This window comes from Arxiozyma heterogenica (assembly GCF_036370985.1).
Source record: "Arxiozyma heterogenica strain weizmannii chromosome Unknown scaffold_20, whole genome shotgun sequence".
NCBI lineage: Eukaryota > Fungi > Ascomycota > Saccharomycetes > Saccharomycetales > Saccharomycetaceae > Arxiozyma > Arxiozyma heterogenica.
This window is the reverse complement of record NW_027042673.1, coordinates 426,197-450,991: the sequence shown is the minus strand read 5'-3', so window position 1 is coordinate 450,991 and position 24,795 is coordinate 426,197. Positions and strand designations below refer to the sequence as shown.

General features: G+C 31.6%; 11 protein-coding genes across 11 annotated transcripts; 4 read left to right on the top strand and 7 right to left on the bottom strand.

Moving 5' to 3' along the window:
* Positions 1–323: 323 nt before the first annotated feature.
* MDJ2 (Mdj2p) lies at positions 324–764 on the bottom strand (the record flags this gene model as incomplete). The annotated part of the gene is made up of 1 exon (XM_064859049.1): positions 324–764. One exon carries the CDS (start codon positions 762–764, stop codon positions 324–326), a length of 441 nt encoding a protein of 146 aa, XP_064714265.1.
* Positions 765–2,539: 1,775 nt separating this feature from the next.
* EGT2 (Egt2p) lies at positions 2,540–4,897 on the top strand (the record flags this gene model as incomplete). The annotated part of the gene is made up of 1 exon (XM_064859048.1): positions 2,540–4,897. The coding sequence occupies one exon, from the start codon at positions 2,540–2,542 to the stop codon at positions 4,895–4,897; it is 2,358 nt and encodes a 785-aa protein (XP_064714264.1).
* A 328-nt stretch (positions 4,898–5,225) lies between these two features.
* On the bottom strand, positions 5,226–6,218 carry PFA3 (palmitoyltransferase PFA3; the record flags this gene model as incomplete). Its single annotated transcript, XM_064859047.1, has 1 exon — positions 5,226–6,218. One exon carries the CDS (start codon positions 6,216–6,218, stop codon positions 5,226–5,228), a length of 993 nt encoding a protein of 330 aa, XP_064714263.1.
* Positions 6,219–6,610: 392 nt separating this feature from the next.
* On the bottom strand, positions 6,611–9,664 carry FIG4 (phosphatidylinositol-3,5-bisphosphate 5-phosphatase; the record flags this gene model as incomplete). Its single annotated transcript, XM_064859046.1, has 1 exon — positions 6,611–9,664. One exon carries the CDS (start codon positions 9,662–9,664, stop codon positions 6,611–6,613), a length of 3,054 nt encoding a protein of 1,017 aa, XP_064714262.1.
* Positions 9,665–10,114: 450 nt separating this feature from the next.
* On the bottom strand, positions 10,115–10,948 carry KRE1 (Kre1p; the record flags this gene model as incomplete). The annotated part of the gene is made up of 1 exon (XM_064859045.1): positions 10,115–10,948. The coding sequence occupies one exon, from the start codon at positions 10,946–10,948 to the stop codon at positions 10,115–10,117; it is 834 nt and encodes a 277-aa protein (XP_064714261.1).
* A 977-nt stretch (positions 10,949–11,925) lies between these two features.
* VNX1 (calcium/hydrogen antiporter) lies at positions 11,926–15,066 on the top strand (the record flags this gene model as incomplete). Its single annotated transcript, XM_064859044.1, has 1 exon — positions 11,926–15,066. The coding sequence occupies one exon, from the start codon at positions 11,926–11,928 to the stop codon at positions 15,064–15,066; it is 3,141 nt and encodes a 1,046-aa protein (XP_064714260.1).
* A 397-nt stretch (positions 15,067–15,463) lies between these two features.
* PWA37_002479 (uncharacterized protein) lies at positions 15,464–16,318 on the top strand (the record flags this gene model as incomplete). The annotated part of the gene is made up of 1 exon (XM_064859043.1): positions 15,464–16,318. The coding sequence occupies one exon, from the start codon at positions 15,464–15,466 to the stop codon at positions 16,316–16,318; it is 855 nt and encodes a 284-aa protein (XP_064714259.1).
* Positions 16,319–16,573: 255 nt separating this feature from the next.
* HXT14 (Hxt14p) lies at positions 16,574–18,169 on the bottom strand (the record flags this gene model as incomplete). Its single annotated transcript, XM_064859042.1, has 1 exon — positions 16,574–18,169. One exon carries the CDS (start codon positions 18,167–18,169, stop codon positions 16,574–16,576), a length of 1,596 nt encoding a protein of 531 aa, XP_064714258.1.
* A 586-nt stretch (positions 18,170–18,755) lies between these two features.
* PHA2 (prephenate dehydratase PHA2) lies at positions 18,756–19,748 on the bottom strand (the record flags this gene model as incomplete). The annotated part of the gene is made up of 1 exon (XM_064859041.1): positions 18,756–19,748. The coding sequence occupies one exon, from the start codon at positions 19,746–19,748 to the stop codon at positions 18,756–18,758; it is 993 nt and encodes a 330-aa protein (XP_064714257.1).
* A 540-nt stretch (positions 19,749–20,288) lies between these two features.
* ATP11 (Atp11p) lies at positions 20,289–21,278 on the bottom strand (the record flags this gene model as incomplete). The annotated part of the gene is made up of 1 exon (XM_064859040.1): positions 20,289–21,278. One exon carries the CDS (start codon positions 21,276–21,278, stop codon positions 20,289–20,291), a length of 990 nt encoding a protein of 329 aa, XP_064714256.1.
* An 859-nt stretch (positions 21,279–22,137) lies between these two features.
* On the top strand, positions 22,138–24,480 carry SKP2 (putative SCF ubiquitin ligase complex subunit SKP2; the record flags this gene model as incomplete). The annotated part of the gene is made up of 1 exon (XM_064859039.1): positions 22,138–24,480. The coding sequence occupies one exon, from the start codon at positions 22,138–22,140 to the stop codon at positions 24,478–24,480; it is 2,343 nt and encodes a 780-aa protein (XP_064714255.1).
* Positions 24,481–24,795: the final 315 nt, after the last annotated feature.

Genomic DNA, 24,795 nt, shown 5'->3' with positions numbered 1-24,795 from the left:
CGTTGCACTCTCAAAACTTGTAAAGGTTGTGGAGGATTTGGTTTAATCTTTGTTGTTTTAACATATATAAGAAAATAAAACAACTAAATAAAGATAAAATAACAAAAAAAAAATGTAAAGGATAGGGAGAAGGGGTATATATTTCAAATGTTACAAAGAAGATAAAAAGTACATAAAAAACAAATATACAAACATTTATTGGAGAGCAATATAGTGATAAAGAGTTGCGACTTGTCTGTTATATTGAATATTAATATGTATGAACGCATGTATATACGTATATTTGCATGATATAATATTTTGTTCTATCTTCTATTATATGATCATTGCTTACGCACCAGTACACTATTAAACAGCAATTCTCTTGCCTCGTTAATCTTTGTAGTCACATATGGACTCCCCCCTTTATCTGGATGATTCAATATCAAGGCTTTCCTGTATTTTCTTTTCAACATCTCTGAATCCAAATCTTTAATCTCTTCGGAAGAAATATTTAAGATCAACAATGCTTCAGACTCATTCATGATATGACCGAACCCGCCATAGTATTGTTCCAAGTTTTTTCTTAGGATGGGGTTTATGTTGTTACTTAAGAACCTTGGATCACTAGAGAGATCGGAATGGACTTGATTAAATTTGATTCCATTCAATTTTGCAATTGTGATTGGAGTCAATGTTTTGTATACGTTCCAAGCTCTGAATGAAGATTGTATTGATAATGCTAAAACTGTGACTCCACATCCAATTAATATGGGGAGAACCATTTCATGTCAAATTAAAAATGATCACTAGGACAATGTAGTATACTACAATACGATACACTACAATATAATCTATGTATTCAATGTGAATAACAAATATTCAAAATATTAAAAAAAAAAAATAAGATATATACAACTTTCTGTATAAGAATTACCGGAATCAAGATCATTAAGAAATAGAAGCCAGTATCGATGGATATTTTGTAATACATTTTGGTTTTTCTTCTTACTCTATAGACCCCATCTTCTTTTCTTGTCTATTATAGATTTTACGCAATATCTTTCTTTCTTTTTTTTTGGTTTTTTTTTTCTTCTTTCTCCCATGTTTTTTAGTCTATATTTCTTTTCTTTGGTTCTAGACAGATGGGTGTTAGTCAATAGTGGAAATCCAATTATAGATGATATGGAACATAATTCAGTGTGGTGGCAGGTCTCAGATATGCTCAAGGAGATAAGGGAGAAGTTCTCTTAGAGAGAAACAAAAAACAAATTACATTAAACAAAGTTAATAGTCTCTATGCCTTCGCTCTTTCTCTCTCTTATTTGTTATCCATGTTAAACTGTTAGGACTTGAGATTTCTGCAGAGACAGAAATAGACTTTACTTTGTTGGTAAACTCTGTGTTCATTGACGTATAACTGTTATGCTTAAACTGACTTCAAAACCTCTATTATTTGAACCAGCTTAGGAAAACGTAACTAACTTCAATTGTAGCAATTTTGAGACTAACAACACTACGTACCGTTATTTATTATTATTATTATTACTGCTATTGTTGCTATTGTTATTATTCTTGGTTCTCCTCTACCTGGTATTGTTTCAAAGTATCATCTCTATTGTTTTGTGACTCTTTGTTCTTTGCCATTTTCGACTGTTTTTGCCTTTTTCCTATTTATCCTCCCATTCCCCTAGTAGTTGGTAAGTGTATGGGTTTTTGCACGTGTTTGTTCGGAGTTTTTCAATTGCATGACCGAAATAGGAAATCCGGTGCACGTCTTGCTTGAGGCGAGTTAATCAATAAAATAAAAAAAAAAAAGAAAAGAAAAGAGAAGAAAAAACGGAAAAACGCAGTGGTTTGCCCAGCATAGGCCCAGTTTCCTCTTTTGGAGCATTTAAGAAAGGCAGGCAACTTTGTGCCTTGCTTGGCTTTTGCTGGTGTCACAAAATGGTAGATATCCTCTAAGCTTCTTCTTCTTCTTCTTCTTCTTATTATTATTACTACTCTTGTCTTTATGTTAATCCTGTTTACTGAAGATTCCAAGTTAAGATACATACAATTGTTTTCTCTTAACCTTTTAAAATATTTGTTGACCTGAATAAGTAGCTTTTGAACTATTATTATTTTCTTTTCAATGAAAAATCTTTTCCTCTCCTTCCTAGTTCTCAAGACCCTAAAGATAGTTAACATTGTAAAGCTGTGCTTTTTCTGGGCTATTTTATTTAATACTATTAGATGAGTTAGCTAAACAAATCTTTTACTTTACCCTATTTTATTTTTGCTTTTGTAGAAAGTATTAGAGTGTTGTGATTCTAAACTTAAACTAAATCGATCAAGTATCCAAAGCAAAAAAAAAAAAAAGTATTTAAAGATGATGGAGTCAAACATATATATGCTAAACATCATTTGTTCCTTGCTTAATGGATGTCTCTCATTCTTTTTGTTTTTTTACTTTAAAAAAAAAAAACTCTTGAATAATTAAGTCTGAGCAATCAATCAATCAATCAACGAAAATAATCTATTTATATAAATATCCATATATACATTCCCAATATCAAAAATGCTCACAAGTATAACGTTTTTATTACATTTTCTACTCATATCAATTGCATTCGGTAAAAATATTTGTTTCACAAATATCAAACTTATAGACTCTTACACTAAAACCCAAAACTGTACAGATCCGGCACATTTTTTCCTTATTGAAACCCAATTATCCATAAGTAAAAGCTCTTATAAAGACGATGTCTATTTTAATGTTCCTTCCCAATTCGACTCTTTCCCAACTTTACCTCTAAATATCTCTAACAATGGTCAAATCGTCGCCTCTATCTATGAAAAGGGAAATAACGTTGTTGGAATCAATTTCCCAAATTCTTTCTCGCAAGATACTACCATCAATTTCAATATTTTGACTAAGTTGAGCAATTCAACTATCAATTCCATTAAATTAGGTGAAAATATCACTTTCTCCTTTACAACATCAACAAAGAACATATTTAATTCAAAGATCTATTTCTTAGGTAAAACCTCTGATTCATTGACAACTAATGGTGGGTATTCCTCCAATAATAACACTGCTTGGTTTATTGCCGATATTCCAATCTCTCTATTGAGAAAAGCTATCACTTTCAAGTCTGTTAAGACCGGTGCTAACGAATACTCCTTTAATATAAGTGCTACCAAATTGGAAGCTGTCACTAGTGTAGATTCTCAAGGTAATCCTTTGAAAAGTGTCCCTTTCACTGCTTACACTGATAAGTCTACAACTAATCAAATTGAAATTTTAATCGATACAATGATTAGTGGATCTGCTAAGTTTGTTCGTGTCTATTATTTCACCACTAAATTGAGTAAGACTCCAATCTCTTATTCTGCTAAATTAATCCAATCTAACTCTTTGAAAAAGAGAGATTTAACAGACTCTATCACTGGTACTATCTATGGCGGTAATATTGGCACCGAAACTAACAATAGTGTCATTGTATCTTCTGTTTCTACCACTTCCATTTCCATGTCTACTGGTTATATCTCAACTCCTTTGTATTCTAATAACACTTATACATCTACTCCATCATACATTGCCTCCACCTCATACACAACTTCACCAACATTTGATTCTGATGTAAATGATATTTTTATGAGACTTTCATCTGGATTAATCACTACAACTAGCAATAATTCTTCTTCTATTATCACATCTGTTCCTTCCTCCTTTTCCTCCTCCTCTTCCTTATCTTCTTCTTCTTTCCCTTCTTCTAATACCACCTTTTTCTCAAACACCACTTCTCTACCATCTTTAGTTACATCCAATAATGTTGTTATGACTTACAAAGTTTACACTACAACAAATAGTGCCGTAGTTACTGAGATTGGCTCTTATGTCGCTATTTCTACCATTGAACCAACAGCAACTTCTGTTTCTATTATCTCTAAAGCAAACTTATCCGCTACTTCTTTAACTTCAATTGTCAATACTTTTACCTCCAACAGCATAAATATTGCCTCCACTGTTACTGATATTTCTTCAGTTGTTTCCACTACCAGTACCACAAAAGATTCTGAAATCATGACTGCAAAGTCTTACGAAACAACCATTGCTACAACTGGTGCCACTATCGATTCAACAAATAAACAAACTACCTCAGTTTTATCCAATTCTACCTTTAATGCTAGTTCAAATGACTTGTATACAATAATTGTTAACGGTGTTGTTATAAGTAAAACTTTGTCTGGTGATTATTCCGTAGAGACTGATTTGATTCCAATATCTACCTTATCTAACGGAAATGTTATTAACGTTTACCAAACTGAGGTGTCTGGCTCTTTGGTGACTAAAACTATGACAGCCATTAAATCAGTTTACACAGAATTTGCCGCAATTACAAGAATCTATAATTTGACTACCACTATCTCCTGTTCCACTGAAGCCTCTTTTACTGTTATTACAAAGATTCAAAATGGACTCGAATCAGTTGCTACTGACTTTGCTGCCATTGCTACAATTCGTAATAAGACTATTGCTTTATCAAGTACTTCCACACAAGTTGGAAAAGTTGTATCGACTACTACTCTTTTACCAATTAATTCAGTGTACAGCAGTCTAGTTCAAGTTGCAGCTTTATCTACTGAAAATGAACACCAATCGCCAACTATAATCAATACTGCTTTGGATGTCTTAACAAGATCGACATCCATTCTTAAAACCACAGCTACGATTAAACCTGCTTCCTCTTCTTCTGATGCTAACCAGTCAATATCCATTTCTATGGCTGTTCCTTTGATTCAAAGTGAAATAGCTCAATATTCAAATTTCACTCATACTACAATGTCTGTCGTTCCATATGAAGCAGGTTCAAACAAATTAGTTTCCAGTATTAGCTGCTTCTTTATCACTTTACTTGCTCTATTATTCTAAGTAAGGTGTAATTATTTAATCAGTTTTTTCTTTTGTTGATTGACTCATCCAATTTTTATTGGTTTTCTTCGGGGCTTCCTTTTATTTTATTTTAGTTCTTATAACAGCACTAGTTGTTATCACTTTTTGGTTTTTTTTCTTTTGTTGGTTCTGAAACCACTTTTTGCATTAATAGAAATGATAATCTTTTCAATTAGAGGACAATATCTTTAACATTTATATCCCTATATATTTATGTACATATATTTGTAACATGAACAATTTTATAATACATTTCATTCTTAACTACTTATATTCAATATTGATACTTACAAGTTCTTAAAAATTATTAATTAATTAGTGGCCTCTCAACATCTAATGAAGATTTAGGAGTCACTCTTCTAAGTAGTCTGTCTTGTAATTCTGCACTTTCTAGAAGTTGATTATTTTTGAGATTATTGATTTTAAAATACAAACCTTTATTGTCGAGTGTATTTATGCAGGTTTGCGGTCTGATCTTGGAGATTGGCAAACACCATTCTTTCCATGTTGTTCCCATTACATCTTTCCAATTTTCACAGGCAGAACCTAAATTGAAAAGATTATAATCGTTTGTTGATTGTACATCACCATGTAAAATACGGATCTCTTCTTTATAACGTCTTAGACTGTATGTTTCTATAGTAGTTTGATTTTGGCACAACTGATATATACTAAACCCAGTGAAAAATGTCACTGACACAGAAACAGCAACACCTACAAGCCAAGCAGATAATAATTGAAGGTCAATGATCTCTTCTTCAAATTGTTTCCCCTTGAACCACCTATATAACTGGAAGAAAGTAAGACTTGTCACTATCAGAGCATATGATGAAGTGTAAATTAGAAACTGGATAAAAAATTTTTGATTGTTAAATCCAATACAACTTGCAAACCAGGGACAATGATGATCCATTTTCAACACACATTTTTCACAGGTGGAACAATGATGGCATCGATCAGGTTTCCAGCACTTACAACTTTGACACACTCTAAATCTTCCATTGTGTTTTATCGTTATTGATTTTCTGGAAATATATACTGGTGGTAATTCATTACCTGATTCTACTTCATGAAGATTATTGACTTTTAAATCCAAAAAATCCATCGGATATCCTGGTCCAACCTGTATAACTTTAAAATAAGTGTATAATGCAATCAAAACTCCCAAAGTTAGAAATATGAATAAAATACCCCGTGGGATACCAACAACCCTCGTTAAAGTGACATGGTATGTCCATATAAATAAAATGACCGTCAGGCATTTGGGAAATAATTTACTCAGCTTCGCTACCCATGACATTTTCAACTAATACATTTTTGTTTCTCGGTATTAACCTGATAGACTTTACAATAATACAAACTTGCCACTCGTCAAGATCAATTATATAAAGTGACGAGGATGTCTTATGTTTGTATGGTTATAGTGTAGATGTGTTATTCTCTAGCATCCACTTTTTATTTTTTTTAAAGCTTTGGTTTAGATGTACTAATTTTTTTTTTTTTCATATTGCTTATTATCCTCTCGAAGAATAAAAAACTTGACAGGTCCTCATATTACATGCAAAATATGGAAATTACTGTAAGAAGAATCGCTAGTCCCTTCCCATGTAATCTGTAAATATGAATATGTATATTATTAACAAAACAATTGATTATATACCAGTACGTAAATAACTCTAAGACTTATTTAGCCTAGCCAACAAAAATAAAATCATTATTTGCCATTTTAATTGAATTATGGTACAGTTGGAAATCAGCCTCATTAACTGTCGCCTTAAGAATACTATGTATCACCTGATTATAATCTTCTAGAGGTTTTAAGGCATTCAAATTCATCTGTGATAAATCAAAACTACAGCCTTGCGGATCAGCAGAAATACATTTAAATGGATATACATCATTAATGTTCATTTTGTGAGGGGTGTCTGCTAATGAGTTAGTAGGAGAAAATGATGATAATGATCTTTGCGATACTCCATCATAATTATCATTTAATGTCAAAGACGATAATAAAATAGGTATTTCACGATGCGATAAATCAAACAAGCTAGATTTTATTTGTTGTTCATTATCAATCAATTTATTCAAGCAATGTAACGATAATTCTATTTCATCATTTCTAGTTACGTCCTTCTTTGGCTGTTGTTCTGTTATAATGATTTTTCTTTTACACTTCTCTTCTTCTGCAACTAGTAGAGTCCTTAATCTTTTATTAATCCAACTTTGTTTTCTAGAAACAAATGGAGAATTCATGGTCATATCACTATTACTATATTGATTATGACTGTCACTATGATTACCACCTTCATATATTTTACTCCTCTGGTTACTTTCACCAACGTTAGATTTACTAGTATCATTATTATTTTTATCCAGACTCATTAAATGTTGATATCTTCTCGTAGAATTCATATTGTAGGTAAACAAATCTGTAATCCAGGTTAAACTTCTTGGTAAATAATATTCATTCCAATAATTATCAAATGCATCAGGAAATCCACGTATATTGACTCTAATTTTCTCTATTGTAATGTCGTTATATTTTTCAATAATTTCTTCTTTAATTAATTCTCTAATACTTTTTATATGATATTCATTCCACCAATGCGTATAGCTTCTCTTAGGTCCCATGGATTTAGATTCATTATGAAGATAAAAATCTGTATTTAATTCCCAAATAGGTGGTTCATTTTCTTTCCAAATATAATTACCTAGAAACAAATTTATAGCATCTTGTCTTTGAGAGTCCATAAATGAATTACTATAAAACCTTTTAATGCTCTCAACCATGTCTCTTGAATGTGAGCTCCATTGATTTATCTTTCTATATGTCTCCATTGTGTTAACTAAATGTGATCCACCATATTGCAATGCAATAGTATCACCAAGATCATGAAATAGTTCAGTTAGGATATTTACTATATCAGAATCATATTCCAGATAACTATCATCTATTATACCTAAAGCTTGTAACTGAACACCAAGAGCTCTTTTTCCAATGACAAATTGTGCTGCATTAGTCCTATCTAAACAATCAATGCAATTACTTCTACATATTCCTTCTTGTAATTTAGTGTCTCTAAAAGTCGAATAATTATGGAATATTCCAGTTTCCGAAACACTTCTTAAAGCATATGTTTCCAAAAATTCAATAACCTTTTGGCCGTTCTGTTTTGATGCTCTGCTCATATCCCAAGAAATGTAATCAATCTTTTTCGTTTCAGGTAACTGTTTATTTAAATATGTGATACATTGCTCGAATTCCTTCAACAATTTAGTCTCCCTTGGTGTCTTTTCTTTTGTTTTGATTAAATTTAGGATTTGAATAGTCCCGCCACCGTACCTTTGAAACAATCTATCAAAATGCAATGCAGCGGGACTAAAAAATGGATCAACTACATTTATTTTGATTGGGGGTTTAGCTGTTAGGTTAGATGCTTCTTGAATCCAGTATAATGGTATTGAACCTCTATGTTGTACAAATGAAGTGTACCGATCACTATCAAAATAACCTTGACCTGATTGATGAAAAGGAGTCAGTGACATATCAATGACGATTTGCTCGGTCTCTACTTCGTTTGCAACATATCCATACGTGTTAACACCCCTTTTCAAGAATCTGGCACCAGCAAAATGATGGGATCTTCTTGCAATCAAAGTGATATATATGTTTTTACCCAAGGTTGGAACGTTGACTTGATCAATAAATCCATGGATAATACATTGAAACCAATCGTATACAGTCGTTATGCAATTAAAGAGGGGTAGCAAAAGAAATTTATTCCACATGAACATTTCATTATAATTTGGTATCCCTGAAGGAATAGAGATGTCTAATCTGTTAACAGCTTTCAATTTTTCTCTCAAAAGATTAGTCTGTAAGGTATTGGTAATATCGTAGGTATAACTGAAATAGAAAGTTTTAGTGAGATCCAAATTTTGGAAAGTACTCATCAATTTAGATTCATTAGAATATTTATCAGGTTTTTTATAGTTATTTGAAATGGGAATCAACTCAGTACCATCTATATGGAATATAGAATGTCCACCGATGACAGCTACCTGTCTGAGCTTAGTGACAATGACAAGGTAGTAACATGACGTGAATCTAATAAACCCTAATAAGGCATATCCAGTCAGTTTTTTATGTAATCCACCTTCACTAGAATTTTCTAATTCTGCTAAGACATCAATAATTTCATTTCTAGTGAAAAATACGTTTGGATCTTCCAATACGGTTAAATCATCCATGGTCAAATCGATCTCAAGAATTCTAAACATTGATTCTCTTTTATTTGACCCAACTACATACATTCTATCCTTAGTTTCGTACAATGTAAATTTAGATAAGATGAATTTACTTGTCTTTTTCTGTTTTGGAGCATCATTAGTGATACCATGGTCATTATTATTATTATTATTATTATTATTATTATTATTATTATTATTATTATTAATAGTTGTATTAGTCGTTGCTGTGGTGGTGGTAGTAGTATCATTAACAAAAGTATTAGTCCTGTCATTAGTGTCTTGATTGATAATATTTAGCGTAGGGGATAATAAGGGTGTTAGGTTTGCGCCTAAAGATTCATTAGCATTAGATACATTATTAGTGATATCATTATTATCTCTTAGTACATTGGAATGTTTCAGTTCTGTCACTAAGGAGAGTGGTTGCGTGCTATTAGTTATTATATTAGTAGCAATACTTTGTTTCTCATTATTTTCAATGGTTACATCATCCATTATGGACCAAATCACATCAAGAACAAAAATAAAAATGAAGAAGAAGAAGAAGAAGAAACAGCCCAGTATGAATAAACACAATAGTTTAGTCGATTAAGATGCATATATAGGAATTATTTAAATGTTTGTATAATCTGGTTCTTCACTCTCGTGACTGTATTCTATTCTTTGATCTTTTTTGTTATATTGTTGATCAATAAGTTTTTTCAAAAAATAAATAAATAAAAAATATAGAAAGTAAAAGTAAATGATTCAGGAAGGAAAATACCAGTGAACACAACTTGTTTTATTTTATAACAGACTTGAAAGGATATATAGAGTTTGTTTATCTATCTATAGTAGCATTATATAAAAGGAGAACAAAGTGGAAAAGGAATAATAAATGCTATGTATTTTTCTTTTGTCTTTTTTTTTTTATACATATTATTACTATTATTACTATTTTATTTTTCATAATAACCATGATAACAAAATTGCACAAATGGATAATATTGGATGACTTGCTTGTAGAATAAATGCATTATTATACTTGATTGTAGTTAGATGTTCAGGCTTGACCACACCAACTTCACCAGATATTGTGCCTAATCCAATGGATCCAGAACTTGGTTGAGCAATAGTCGAGTACTGGGTACTGAACCTTTGGATATACGTTGTAGAAATTGTAGCCAAGGCACCATTAGTGGTGACAGTAATCCAGATGATGATTGGAGACAAACTTGTGGTGTATGTGGTATCACCCTCAGTGATGGTGGCCCAACTTTGCCAAGATAAAGTGGTCACGGGGGTAAGAGGTTCTGGGGTCACTGAAGTGCTTGGGTCTGGTCTATGTCTTGAATTGACGTAAGAGGTGGTACTGAAAGAAGCTAATGGAATAACGGTGGTATATGTGGTCAAAGCACCATTATCCAAACTAGAAGTAATAACAGCAGTTACCATGCCAGTGGTGATAGGTTTGGTAGTGGTGGTAGGCTTAGTGGTTGCTGTAGTAGCAGGTGTAGTAGGTTTAGTAGATTTACTAGATTTACTAGATTTACTAGTAGCAGTAGTAATAGCAGTAGTAACGGGTGTTGTAGGTGTGATAGGTGTGGTAGTGGAAGTAGTTATAAGTGGTGTTGTAAGTTTGGTGGTCTTTTTAGTTTTCGTTATTTTATCTTCCGGATCATATATACTAGTCATGGTAGATACGACACCAGCCACGTTAGTAGTGACGATGTAGTCTGTGACTAAAGCAGAAAGAACGTATGGAATAATCAGGAGAAATGAAAGTAGATTTAGTCTCATGTCTCACGGATATATAATGTTTTCTGTACTAGCTATGGATAAGCGACGGATCAGTAGAATAGAACAAAAGCTAACAATATCGGATGGGATTATAAAAATATAAAAGTATAAAAATAAGTATAAATATGAATATACTTGAGTGTATGTATGTATGATTAGATGGATGTGTATATGTGTGTATATGTATATCTATTACTCACAGATAACAGGTCGTGGACTACAAAGAATGAATAGAAGGATACACACACACACACACACACACAAGGTCCTCTATACCACTCAACTTCCAACTCTCTTTCGAAGTCCAAAGTCTCTTTTTCTTTTTTACCTTCTGGGTTTCTTTTTTCTTTTTTCTGTTTATTTCTTTTTTTCCAAAACAACGACGCCAAAAAAGCAAAAAAAAAGAAGCAAGACCCAGACACCACAGAGTTTCATTCTTTTATTTTATTTTTTTTTTGCGTCTCTCCCCGACGGCGCCAGCGTTTGGTCTCTTGGTGCGGGGAGCAATTTGTGCTGTTCGCTACGTCGTGCAGAATGACAGAGGTATGTGTTAGGATCGTTTCCTCTTTGGATAACTGTTTTCCTGTTTTGTTTGGCTTCTCCTATTTTGTATATCTTTTCCTGTTTTTGTTTACGGTTTCTGCATTTCGTTTGATCTAAAGGGATTTGACTTGATGGGTTTGACATCTGGCACTACAGTACATTAGAGAGCAGTGGTAAGTAGCAAGTAATTACTATAGATAGTAGTTGATACTAGTAAACACTACTTTCATTACCACCTATATCTATACCTCATATGAGATAAGATCTAATCAAATCTAATCTGACTATTTTAAACCCATTAAAACATACATTTTTTCTTTTCCTCTACTCTATTTTTTTTCTTTGTTTTTTTATATCTTTTTTATTATTTTATTATATTGTATTATATTGTATTTTATTTTATTTTATTGTATTTTATTTTATTTTATTGCATCATGGATGATTCATCCACTGAACCACCTGATACTTCTTCGGTAGTGGTGAAATCCAAAAAGAACATATCTCAAACCACACCAATTATACAGGAAAATATCCATGGAACAAGAATATTTAGTGTAGATGACGATCCAGAAGAAGTTAAACATGATATTCGGTACCTAGAAGGTCTCCATGATGGGTTCCACTACGCTTTGCATACTCAGAAGTCTAGAAATGCATTATCTGCAATCAAATCAGCTCCAAATATAGACATTTTAAATAATAATAATAATAACACTACTGTTAGCCTTGCTAATCCTGTCACAAATACAACTGTTCAAGGATCTAGACCAAAACAACATCGTAGTATATCTAAACTCGCTATTTTGACTACTCCAGATTCTGGTATAGGTTTTGATTTAAATAATTCTATTAAGCATGAAATATCTGAGAGTAATCTTAATTCATTGAGAGGCAACAATAGCAACAATAATAACAACAATGTTGTTAGTAATAATATCATAGCTGCTAGTGCCCTTTTAGACAATATCTCCGATAGATATATTGTTCATGATACTTCCTTTCACGACCACAAAAATACTAATCACAGCAACAACAGCACAACTAATAATAATAATAATAATAATAATAATAATGATTTGAGTATTCAAGAGATCCCACTATCATCCAATTACACTGATGATCAAGATTTGGAATCAAATCTACTAAACGCAATCAACCAACTAAACAATAATAATATTAATAATAATAATGATGATGATGATGATCAGGTCTCTATAGCCTCCTCTATTGAATCCTTTACTTTAAAGGAACGACAAGACGCAATCAATAAAACCCATCCCTTCGGTATAAGAATCTGGAAACCTGCTCTTTACAAAAAACAAAGATCGGTACAAAAAGCTGCAGATGAAGATATCCATGAAACTAAACTTAAACATATAAGCATCTATGTGCATCTCTCCAATGTGCTCTGGTCACTCACTATGGGTCTGACCTTATTTGTCATCTTTCTAATGGCATCGATCTTAGTTTTCATATTGGGCGGATTCACTCAATCATCCAGAAATTATTCTAAAGTCTTTTTCAATTTATCTAAATATTTGCTTTGGCCATTCGGTAAAGTAGTCTTTCTTTTAAAAGATGAACATTATTTGAAAGAGGATAGAGGTGAGGGGATAAGTGTTCCACAATTCTACAAGTGGGTCACATCCTATGGTAACAGATTGTTTTTCCATCAATCTCAAACTTTGTCCCCCACAGTAAGTAGCAATGAAAGATTACAGTATCCTTCGTATGGCTCTATCCCTCTTTCAAATAATCAACAACAAACTGTGGTGCCCGGTAGTAGTAAAACACATAACTCTACCACTTTTGCCAATAATCTTAACCTTAATCACTCTGCTAACTCACCTGTTGAAAATAGCACATTACAACAAAGAAGATTTTTTGGTAGAGGTGAATGGACACTTGGTAGAATCATCTTTTATACACTTTTCCACCTAATATTAGAACCCATCGTCATGCTCTTCGCACTGATCACATGGCTATTTGTGTTCACTATTCCCATGAGTAATATTCTATGGAATTTATTATACCATTTAAGGAAACATCCTTTAGCATTAGGTTTTAAGAATTTGCAAAATTCATCCACTACCCTGAATAACGTTGATAATGGAACGAATAAAAATATCCTGTTATGTACCTTTCGTTGTGCAGGATGGCATTATTACAAATTTACTGTAGATGGTACAAATGTCATAGTGGTAAATTTAATATTCTTGGTGTTTTTCACAATATTCGATTTTTTTGTGTTGAAATCATACTTTAACATCAACCACACTTGGTTAACAGATGAATCAAGTATCTTTATCCTTTGCTTATCATCAATTATTCCATTGGCCTTTTATATTGGTCAAGCTGTAGCATCCATATCCGCACAGACCTCTATGGGTGTTGGTGCAGTCATCAACGCATTCTTCTCAACTATAGTGGAAATATATCTATATTGTATCGCTTTGAAAAAAGGTGAAGGTCCCTTAGTGGAAGGCTCCATAATTGGTTCCATTCTTGGTGCAGTTCTTTTATTACCTGGGTTATCCATGTGTGGTGGTGCATGGAACAGAAAGACGCAAAGATATAATCCAGCCAGTGCAGGTGTTTCATCTGCATTATTGATCTTTTCAACAATCGTGTTATACGCACCAACAATAATTTATGAAATATATGGAGAGTATACCGTAATATGTATGGATAATGGAAACAGTAATCACAACAGTAACAACAACAATAATACTGTGTATGGTTTAACTATGAAAAGTGCCACCATGGCCATATTTTCAGATCAATGTTATTTTAGACATCCACCATTAAGATATGATAATATGTATACAGATATTATTCAACCTATGTCCATTTCATGCGCAATTGTGCTATTCTTGGCTTACATTATTGGATTATGGTTTACTTTAAGAACACATGCAAAATTAATTTGGGAACTACCTATTACAGAACAGATAAAAGAAAGTTCTGTCAATATTGAAGATGGTGAACATTGTTTAGAGAACGACAGAAATCTAGCACATGAAGGCCATGAGGCACCAAATTGGTCTAGATCTAAATCAACATATATTCTTTTGATTGCCACAGTACTATACGCAGTGATTGCAGAGATACTTGTTGCCTGTGTGGATTCTGTCTTAGAGGATTTCCCTGGTCTAAGTCCAAAATTCTTAGGTCTGACTATCTTTGCTTTAGTTCCCAATACTACTGAATTTTTGAATGCTATTTCCTTTGCTGTACATGGTAATGTAGCACTTTCAATGGAAATTGGTACTGCTTATGCTTTGCAAGTGTGTCAATTGCAGATTCCAGCTTTAATTTTATACTCAATCATTTATACATGGAATATATCACGTCAAGACATAAACATCAAGAAACAAATGTTTACACTAATATTTCCTAAATGGGATCTTATTGGCTCCTTTGCAGGCATATTTATGTTTACGTATCTGTATGCAGAGGGCAAATCTAATTACTTTAAAGGTTCAATGTTGATTCTTATCTATGTAATTGTCATGTTGGGATTTTTTTACCAAGGCATTTTAAATGATGGTTCCTTTGATCCAAGAAATATATAACTGTTACTAAATATAGATTAAATATAGCTATCTTTTTAAGTGTGGATACACACACACACACACACATATATATATATATAGTATGATTATTTTTTACTGTTATGTTGATTACATTTCATTATTAGTTTTCTTCGAGAGATTTTTGAAGTCAGGATGAACAAAATTAACCCCGAGATCAAGAAATATGCAAAGATTAAAAAGGAGAAAGCAGGTTGGAAAATGATAGTGGGAATGGTATTAAAAGTAGAGGGATGAAAGAAAGTGAATGTTGGCATACTTACAGAAGCCTAATAACAGCAGAAAGTTATTTAACTCTCATGCTCCTTTGCAAATTTTTTTTTATATTTGGTTAATAATCCTCTAGGTTTTTAACAATCTCTTCATACTTTGCTGCACCATGTTAATGAATTATATTCGAAAGTTTGTTGTAGGCACTATTACTCTCTCAACAATAACATTAGCAACATTATATATATTTCAGAATAAGTTGGTCTACCCGTCATGGGCTCAAAATGCAAGAAAACATGTAGATACTCCCGCTATTAGAGGTTTGCCCTATGAAAGGGTTTTGTTAACTACAGCAGATAGGGTTAAGATTGAGGCTTATGACTTGCAGAACGAAAATTCTAAGTCTACAGTACTTATATTGTGTCCTAATGCTGGGAATATTGGGTTTTTCATTCCTATTGTAGAACTGTTTTATCGCCAATTGGGAATGAGTGTGTTTATTTATTCTTACAGGGGATATGGGTTCTCTGAAGGTTCTCCCAGTGAAAAAGGTCTGAAATTAGATGCTGATCGTGCTATATCATATTTGGCCACTAATAATTTTCATAAAAATAAACAATTGGTTCTTTATGGTCGTTCACTAGGTGGTGCCAATGCTATATATATTGCATCAAAGTATCCTGAACTTGTGGATGGTGTTATACTAGAGAACACATTTTTAAGTATTAGAAAGGTCATTCCATATATGTTCCCGTATTTAAAATCAGTGGCGTTTATGTGTCATGAAATTTGGAACTCTGAAGGATTAATTCCAAATTGTAATACAAATACACCATTTTTATTTTTAAGAGGATTAAAAGATGAAATTGTACCACCTAGTCATATGAGACAATTATACGAATTATGTCCATCGACTTTAAAACGTATTTTCGAATTTCCATTTGGACATCACAATGATACCATCCTACAGGATGGTTATTGGGATGTAATTAAACAGTTTTTAAAAAAGAATGATTTTATTTAATTAATGTTAAAAAGAAAGAATCAATTACATATTTTTATTTTGCACTTAGTAAGAAAAAAGTATAAATAAAGCTAATAAGTCTATGACTAAGTACCATATGAAGGACAACAAAAAAAAATAATAATGTAAATTAACAAATGTTACACATATCATATAATTAGATATGCAAATGAATAAATATATAGATAAATAAACAAAGAATAGTACTTAGTTAGAGCCAGAATATCTGGTTTATTATAATGATTCTCTAATTGATTAGTAATATTCATTACCATATCGATCTGGTTTTAACGGATCAACTAACTCATTTTTAATGGAACTAAACATGAAATCAATTTGATCGTTATTTTTTCCTTTAGTTTCAGGTACCATAAACCAAATAAAGAATATTGATATAAATAAGAAGAATGAAAAGATATATCCTAGAAAAAAATCCATATTTTTTGTTAATACTGGTATTAATAAAGAGATAAAAAAATTAACTATCCAATTAGTAGCAGAACAAAGAGCCATCGATAGTGCTCTAGTTCTAATGGGGTATAATTCAGAAACAACAACAAATGTGACTGGTCCAGATGTAGTAGCAAAGAAAACAATATAAGCGCATGTTACTATAATCATTCCCCAAACTGCTTTCTCATTGCTTAGAAAAAAACTCCCAATACTTGAGTATAGCGTCATACAAATAAACATCCCTATTGAGCCAACAAATAAAGAGAATTTTCTCCCCCATGATTCAACAAGATAAATGCCAGCAAATGTAGATAAAAAATTGACACTAGACAATATCATAGCCGCAGTATAAGGATTACTCATACCTGCTTTTCCAAATAGCATAGTTCCATAATAAAAAAAGTAATTAATACCTGACAGTTGTTGAAATGCCATTAATAGTACGCCTATCAATACACGTAATCCCAATTTGGGACTTCCAGAAATAAATTCATGCCATTTTTTCCTATTTATCCTTTCTTGAGTTGATAAAAATAATTTATCTTGCATATTGTTAAGAAAATCATCGGTTTTATGATGGTATACGGAAATACCATTCATCTTAGCAAATGACAGTCTGGCACTATCCTCATTCATTTTTTGGATTGCTAAATATTCAGCTGACTCTGGAACAAATATTAGCCCAACTAATAATATGGCAGCCCATAGCAAACCTAGAGTTGTAGGAATACCCCAGGAGTAATTAGAGTCATTGAAGTATGTTACACAGAAGAAATTTGTTATATTTCCTACTAAGATACCAAAAGTTACTAGGACCTGAAAGAGGACCACCATTGCACCCCTAATGTTAATTGGAGCACTTTCGGATATAAACATTGGTACTAAGACAGCATTACAACCAACACCTAAGCCACATATAACCCTTCCTATCATGAATTGGTACCATACTTGATCATTGATGATTTGAATGAAGATTCCTAGCATATAAATTGTGGTAGCTAAAGTTATTCCCAATTTTCTTCCTATGTAATCGCCAAGTTTTGCTAGGAATATTCCACCTAGAGCTCCACCTATGTTAAAAATTGATATGATAAGACCGGTTAGTATATCAGGGAAGTCAATTTCCATTGATTCTGTATTATATATAGTTCCAAAGTGATTTTTGAATGATTTCATATTGATTATACCACCAATCGTTCCCACGTCCCAACCAAAGATAAACCCTCCAAAGGAGATGATTAGACATAATAATATAGGGATTATCAATGGTTTTTGTAAAACAACAGGGTGACTATTACTTTGAGTTGAATGGAGATCTCTTTTGGAAGAGTAGGGTGATGTTATACTCTCTGGACCGTCATCTATTAATATTATTGAATCCATTCCTGGTTCATTCATATCTATTCAATTTCCTGTTACTAGTTAAATTATTGGATTGAAAGTACAGATAAAAAAAAAGTCTCAGTGAACAAATCAAACAAGGAATCCCACAGTTGTTGACACTGTTAAATATAATTATATTTTATTTCTGTCTCTTATATATTATACTGATATTTTAAATCATATTCAATATGTTGGTGTGTTAAAATTGTTTAATTTAGCAAAAGGAAAGTAATGTATATTTAATAGTAAAATTACTTCGTAAATTATGTCAATGTAACAGAAATATTCAAAAAGCTATCGTTTATCCAAATGAGTTTAAGCAATAGGATTTATTAGAAATGTGCCAATTATTATAATGATATCCCACAAGTAATAAAATTTTATTAATAGATTTTTTTTTCTTATTTTTACACATATCAAAATAACAATTTTTCTTTGCTATATACTCAAGTTTTTTTTTCTTTAATTGATGGTAGTTTAAGTATTCTGAAGTTGAGACAGATATTTGTTGTAATAGTGTTTAACAAGATATTTTTATCAGTTGATGGATGAGAGAGCATGCCATTCATACTCAGCTAGAAAAAAATTGAGAAAAGGAGAACTATTGGTAATATCTTTCATTTCTTGGGAAAATACCCCATAAACACCATTGAAGACATTTCTCATCAAATTGTTTATAAAACAAGTCAATATCTGTCTTATCATGGTTGAATGTATATTCTATAAAAAACACATACTGCCATTTTCTTGGTGATGTAGTACTATTATATGGTCTGGAATGAATAGATGACATATTTACAGAATGTTCTTTTAAAATGTTCAGCACGTCCACCAAAGACCCAGGCTCATCTTGTTCTATGGTGAAGGTTAATAAGCTGACGTTGACTGATCCATTTGAATTGCCAGTTTCTTTAGGTTCAATCTTGTGATTTGTTCTCTTTAAAACAAGAAATCGGGTGGTATTTCCAACAATATCATTGATGGAACGTTCAATAATATTAACATGATCCAAAAAAGCAGCTGTTTCCCCTGCAATAGATAAATATATTGTATCTTTGTTGGTCGGATCCAAATTATCTTGTTCTGCCTTTGCTAAAATCACAGCGTTGGAAGTTGAATCAGCATCAAGCAATTGAATAGTACCACATATTGATTTCAATTTATTTAAATAATTTGATACTTGGCCCCAGACTTGTGGATGAGAATAAATTTTGATATTTTTATAAGTCGATAAATCGTTTATAGATGAGATTGAAGTAGACGAAGACAATAAACAGTGTGAGATTGACACGTACTGTTCTCCAACAACTTCTAAATCAGGAACTACTCTTTTACCTATCCTTGAAGTATCCTTTTGTAGCATTTTATCTCTTAATAAATCGAAAGAATACACGACTTGTCCATTTGTTGAATTTTCTAAAGGAACCACAGAGTAAGAGATGTCTTTATTATTTTCTAGATCATTGAAGCATTGCGGGATAGATTGTGTTGGAATATATTCAACTGTAGAACCCTCATCACTGAATTGTTGTAAAGCAGCTTGATGAGAATAGGTACCTTTAGGACCTAAAAAAATCACACGTGTAGGAGACATTGTCTGATGGGTAGATTATTTGGAGATGAATAATTTAGAAATGTTTTCTCTTTTGAATCGTATTTCATTGAAAGTTATTCAATTGTAACTACCTAATGTAAATTAATACAGAGGTCAGTGAGTATGAAAATACATATAATGATAGTTTTGTTTTTTAAAGATGATTTTTGATAATATATGAGTCATGATTGAAAAACAAAAAGATAAGCTTAAATTAAAAGGGTAAGCTATCCAAATATAAAATGCGTATAATAATTCATTGTAGCAACAAATGAACAAAAAATAAGAGATAAATTGGTTAAAGCTAACTTTTTGAATAGGTTATGGAAGCAAGGCCTCCATAGATGACGATTTTTTTATTATATTTTTCTATGCTACTGTCTATGAATTGTATGAGGAATAATCTAGATCTACTGATAAATTTAATATGTAAATTTAGTCTTATGTGGGAAAAAAGCTGATATGTAGTTATTTACAAGAAAAATACATATATATATAGATAGATAGGTGTATGCGTATGTGTGTATACTTTTCAAAATATTAATTTTCCATAGATTGTGATAATTCGATAAGTCTATCAACATTGAAGGCTTTTGAGCCTCTGTTAAATTGTTTCAATAGATCTAATCTTTCTTGACTTATCTTTGATTGAGTACCCATTGCACCATAAAATCTTTGAATGTTTAATAAGAGATAATGGGCATCCTGTAATGTTACATTGCAATCATCCTCTACTTGGCCCTTCATTAAAACTAGCCCCATATCGCCACTTAACTCAGAATGGAATTCCAAAACAGTATGAGGTCTGGCAAATTGGTTATGTAACTTATATTCTGCTAGACTTGTCAAGATACAGTGCGAGGTATTTGAATCAGGAAAGCTCCACTGAATATAGTGCAATTCCATACCTTCATCAGAAACGTTATCTTTATCGTTGTCCTTTTCCTTTGAAGTAATATTATTATGACCTTTTTCATTATTCAATTTTCTTGGTAACGGTAGTACAAAGACAGGATTCTCTTTAGCAACTTGATAGAATTTTTCGAATACACCATTCGGGACAACAGCAACCAATGAAGAATCCTTAGTAGACCATTTAGCTCTCCATAGATATTCAATTTGTTGAGAAGTTAAAGACTTTAATTTACTTAAGTCCATATAAGAATCCAAAGTCTTGAAAGGGATAAAACTATTGTGTGATTTACTATTGTTGTGATCTGATGATTTTTTAAGAGGGTCTCTTATCTTGGTGGTGATACAATTACTCCTTGGATTCGATTGTTTGGATTTATTTAATTCTTCCAGTGGGTCATTTTTATTAAATTCTATCTTTTGCATATCTATTTGTTCCTTCAAATGGTCTCTTAGCTGCTTAATTGAATCGAAGCCATATTCTTTTGCCTTTTTCAGTAATTTGTCTCTGTATACCTCTGAATAATCTATTGAATAAAAATAATTCGATGGTCTTAGGCTACGTGTCAAATTATTCTGAATTTTTGTTGGGTTGAATCGTCTTAGAGCAGACCACATTAGTAGAATATCAATAATCAAGAGGTTTTTCGTCCTGTTTCTTTAAAAAAATCAACCAGACTGCTTTTCAAAAAGTATAGGAGCTTGAAATGTGTATATGTGTAGGTGTATTTTTGCTTGTAGTTCTACTTCCTTCTTTTCTTCATCTTCATTTTTTGAGAGTAAGAAAGAAGTGTTTAAATAAAACTCCAAATTTTTTAAGCAAGACTAATATTTTATTTCATTCAACAACATAAAGAGATCTATCGATCTCCTATAACACACAAAGCTCACATGCACAGATTTGGATACAACATGTGTGTTTCTACAGAACCTCTACGTTTTGCTATAGACCCTTCTCGAAGATATTTGCTCTTTTGTGGGAAAGATCTCCCGTTCGAATCCCGATGGAATTTTCTCTTTCTCGACAGAAGGAAACTCTCGAGAAGTTCAGTGGAAGCAATGAAGAAAGAAAGAAAGAACCAGAGATGGGCTGCTGCAGTGTAGACTGTTGAAGAAACGTTGGTATGTTCTATTGCCAAATTCAATCATCGTAATGGTTGTAATTTGTGTACAGTTGGTAAAGTATTTGCTTTTACCTTTTGTTTTTTTTTCAGTTTGATTACAATCTACTAAGGGTCTAGCAGTTGTTTGGTTACTCATGGCTTTTGGATAGGTTAGTAAGGAAAAGAATTATCTATTACAGTGTACATTTTAACAAGAAATAATCTTTGGTATATGTTTAAAAAAGAAATTTTCCCTTCTGCTGGAGCATACATACGCACGCACATATATATATGCAGGTCTCAAAATCTTCTTTTAAGCCATAACACAGATAGCAATATTAATAATAAATTATAGAGTGTATTTGGTTTATAAAATGAAGAGCTTTCAACTGTTTGGAAGATCCAAATATTTTTCTTTAACTAGTTCTTCCATTGTATCATCAGTAGAATCTTCGGAAGAAAGTTTTCCTACAATTATACATAATGAAGGGTCTTTCGATAGTAACCAAAATCATCGAAATAATAATAATAATGATATATCAGGATTGAATACTACAATTACATTACTTTCACTTCCAGATAAGATTTTATGTAAAATTTTAGTCGAGTTGGATCTCTCTACCTTATTGAAATTGTGTCATTTAAATTCAAGGTTGTATGGTATAATATCTAACAAATTTCTGTTCAATCATCCGAGAAGAAATATTAAATTATTCGATAAGATGGCACTTTTGAAATTTAATGCTTTGATTCATGCAGAATTTAAAACTGCCAATATGCTTCGTGGTTATAAAAATTATACAAACAAGATTGCAAGGTTCCTGGTGACAACCATTGAATTTGTTAATCCACAATGTCAGGATTCTCTTTTAAAATATTCCAGATTTTATAATAAACAAGATCACTCATCATTGATTGGTGGTTCATTTAATCTAAATTCCATAACTTCCTCGCCTAGTTCTATAACCAATTCATATCATCGTACAAATAATACTCAGTCAATCTCAAAAAATAAAAAGGCAAGCAAAACAATTGATCTTTTGGACAAACTGGAAATCAAATATTCACACTACACATATATCGAATTGATGTTGGATATTATTGATTATTTGCCTAATCTAATGCATGTTAAATTGACTCAAATAGACAAAAATTTTAAGATTCCATTATGGTATTCTGTATTTAATGATGGTTCTAAAGAGTTTATGAAAAAAATTATAAGAGGTCAACAATCTATCACGATTGATGATTTGAGGACTTTTCAAATATCAGATTCTTTTGCAAAACAATATGAATGTCAATTTTATAGTCTTCAGAGGATAAAAAAACTAGAATTACAGGGTGCACTTGAAAATGGAACTGATGTTACTGTACCGTTAAGAAGTAATTTGTTATGTTGTTTTGGGATTATTACTGAATTGATCTTAGAGAATTTAGTAATTGATAAACTTTCATTGGACACTCCAATGGAATTTTTACCCTTATATTTAAGAAAGGAAACCAAGATAAATAACAGTACTGCCAATAATTATTCTGACAGTGGAAGTAATTATAGGGATAATCGATCTGTTCATCATAAGATGAAGCATAGACAACAATGTATGGAATCATTATCGTATACAGTTAATTCAACATATACTGCGCTCACATTAAAATCGTGTAATATTATAGCAGGTAATGGTATTTTACGTTTATTTCAGTCTTATTTTAAGGGTGTGAAACGACTCTCCTTGTTTAATTTGTTATCTAAGTATGATCTTTTAATTGTGAACTGTTTCCCTAGTTTAACAGATTTAACTATTGATTGTAACAGTAAATGTTTTATTGATGAGATGTATGTTCCTGAAGAGTATTATTATGATCAAAGGAATGTTCCTGTGGATCCATATAATGAAAGTTCATTATATTCCGATTGTATATCGATGACAGAGACTTTATTGGATGATCCAGGTGAATCCATCTTACAATCGCCGCCACCTACTTCATTTGTAGTTATGTCATTGAATTTAAATTACATTAATAGAACCATTACAGACATTCAAAATAATAAAAGAAAGCCTTCCATGTTAACCAGAGAACAAGGTCAGTTTTTCCAATCAATTAGAGTTCCAGCATTTCATTGTTTTTTTCATTATTATAAGAACTTATGGGATAGATTACCATATAAGTCTATCAACATTAATATCATTAATATTCCATTTACTAATGTTTTCCCCCTGTCTCCTAGAAAATTTATTGAAAATATGTTACAGCATAGTGATAATATTCCCAATTATTGTCTAGACAATGAAGATATCCATTACCATTCCGTTGACCAAGAGACTTTAATAGCATTCAGAAACAATCATGAAGCTCCAGATTACTACTGGAATAGTAATATAAAACAATGTATTAGTGATATTTTAGATAGGATAAGAGGGGTACCTACAGAACAGATCGAGTCTATAGTGGCTAATATAGATACTGATTTGTTCAATAATTATCAAAATTACAAATACTTTAAAGATATTCCAAATTTGAACTTATATTATTTTCTTCAGTCATTGTCTAAATTTAAGTCTGTAAAGATTCAAATGTTAAGAAAATTTGTAAATTGCACAGTTAGAACACGTTATGATTGGGAGTTATTATTAGACCCATTGTTAAATGTTAATGTTCCGATCGAAGTGACTGATAAAGATGGAATCAAATTGTATTCATATGGTGTAAAACAATAAATTTTACGTACGCATGACTCCTCAAATATATAGGATATAAAATTTTTGTACATATATCCTTCTGCATATTTCACATGCTCAACTTCTATAATGCTATATAAATTTTTTATTGATTATACATATATATATATCATAGAATGGATACAGTAAGTATAATTTTATTAGTGTGATTATTCTCAACATTTTGTTGATCATAGCAAATCATTATTTTTATATTTAATAATTCAATCTTTAAAACATTTGTACTTGTTAAACTGTTTTGAAAAGGAGAAAGGTGAAAAAAATATTAAATAATTTTTTTGTCTATTAAGAAAG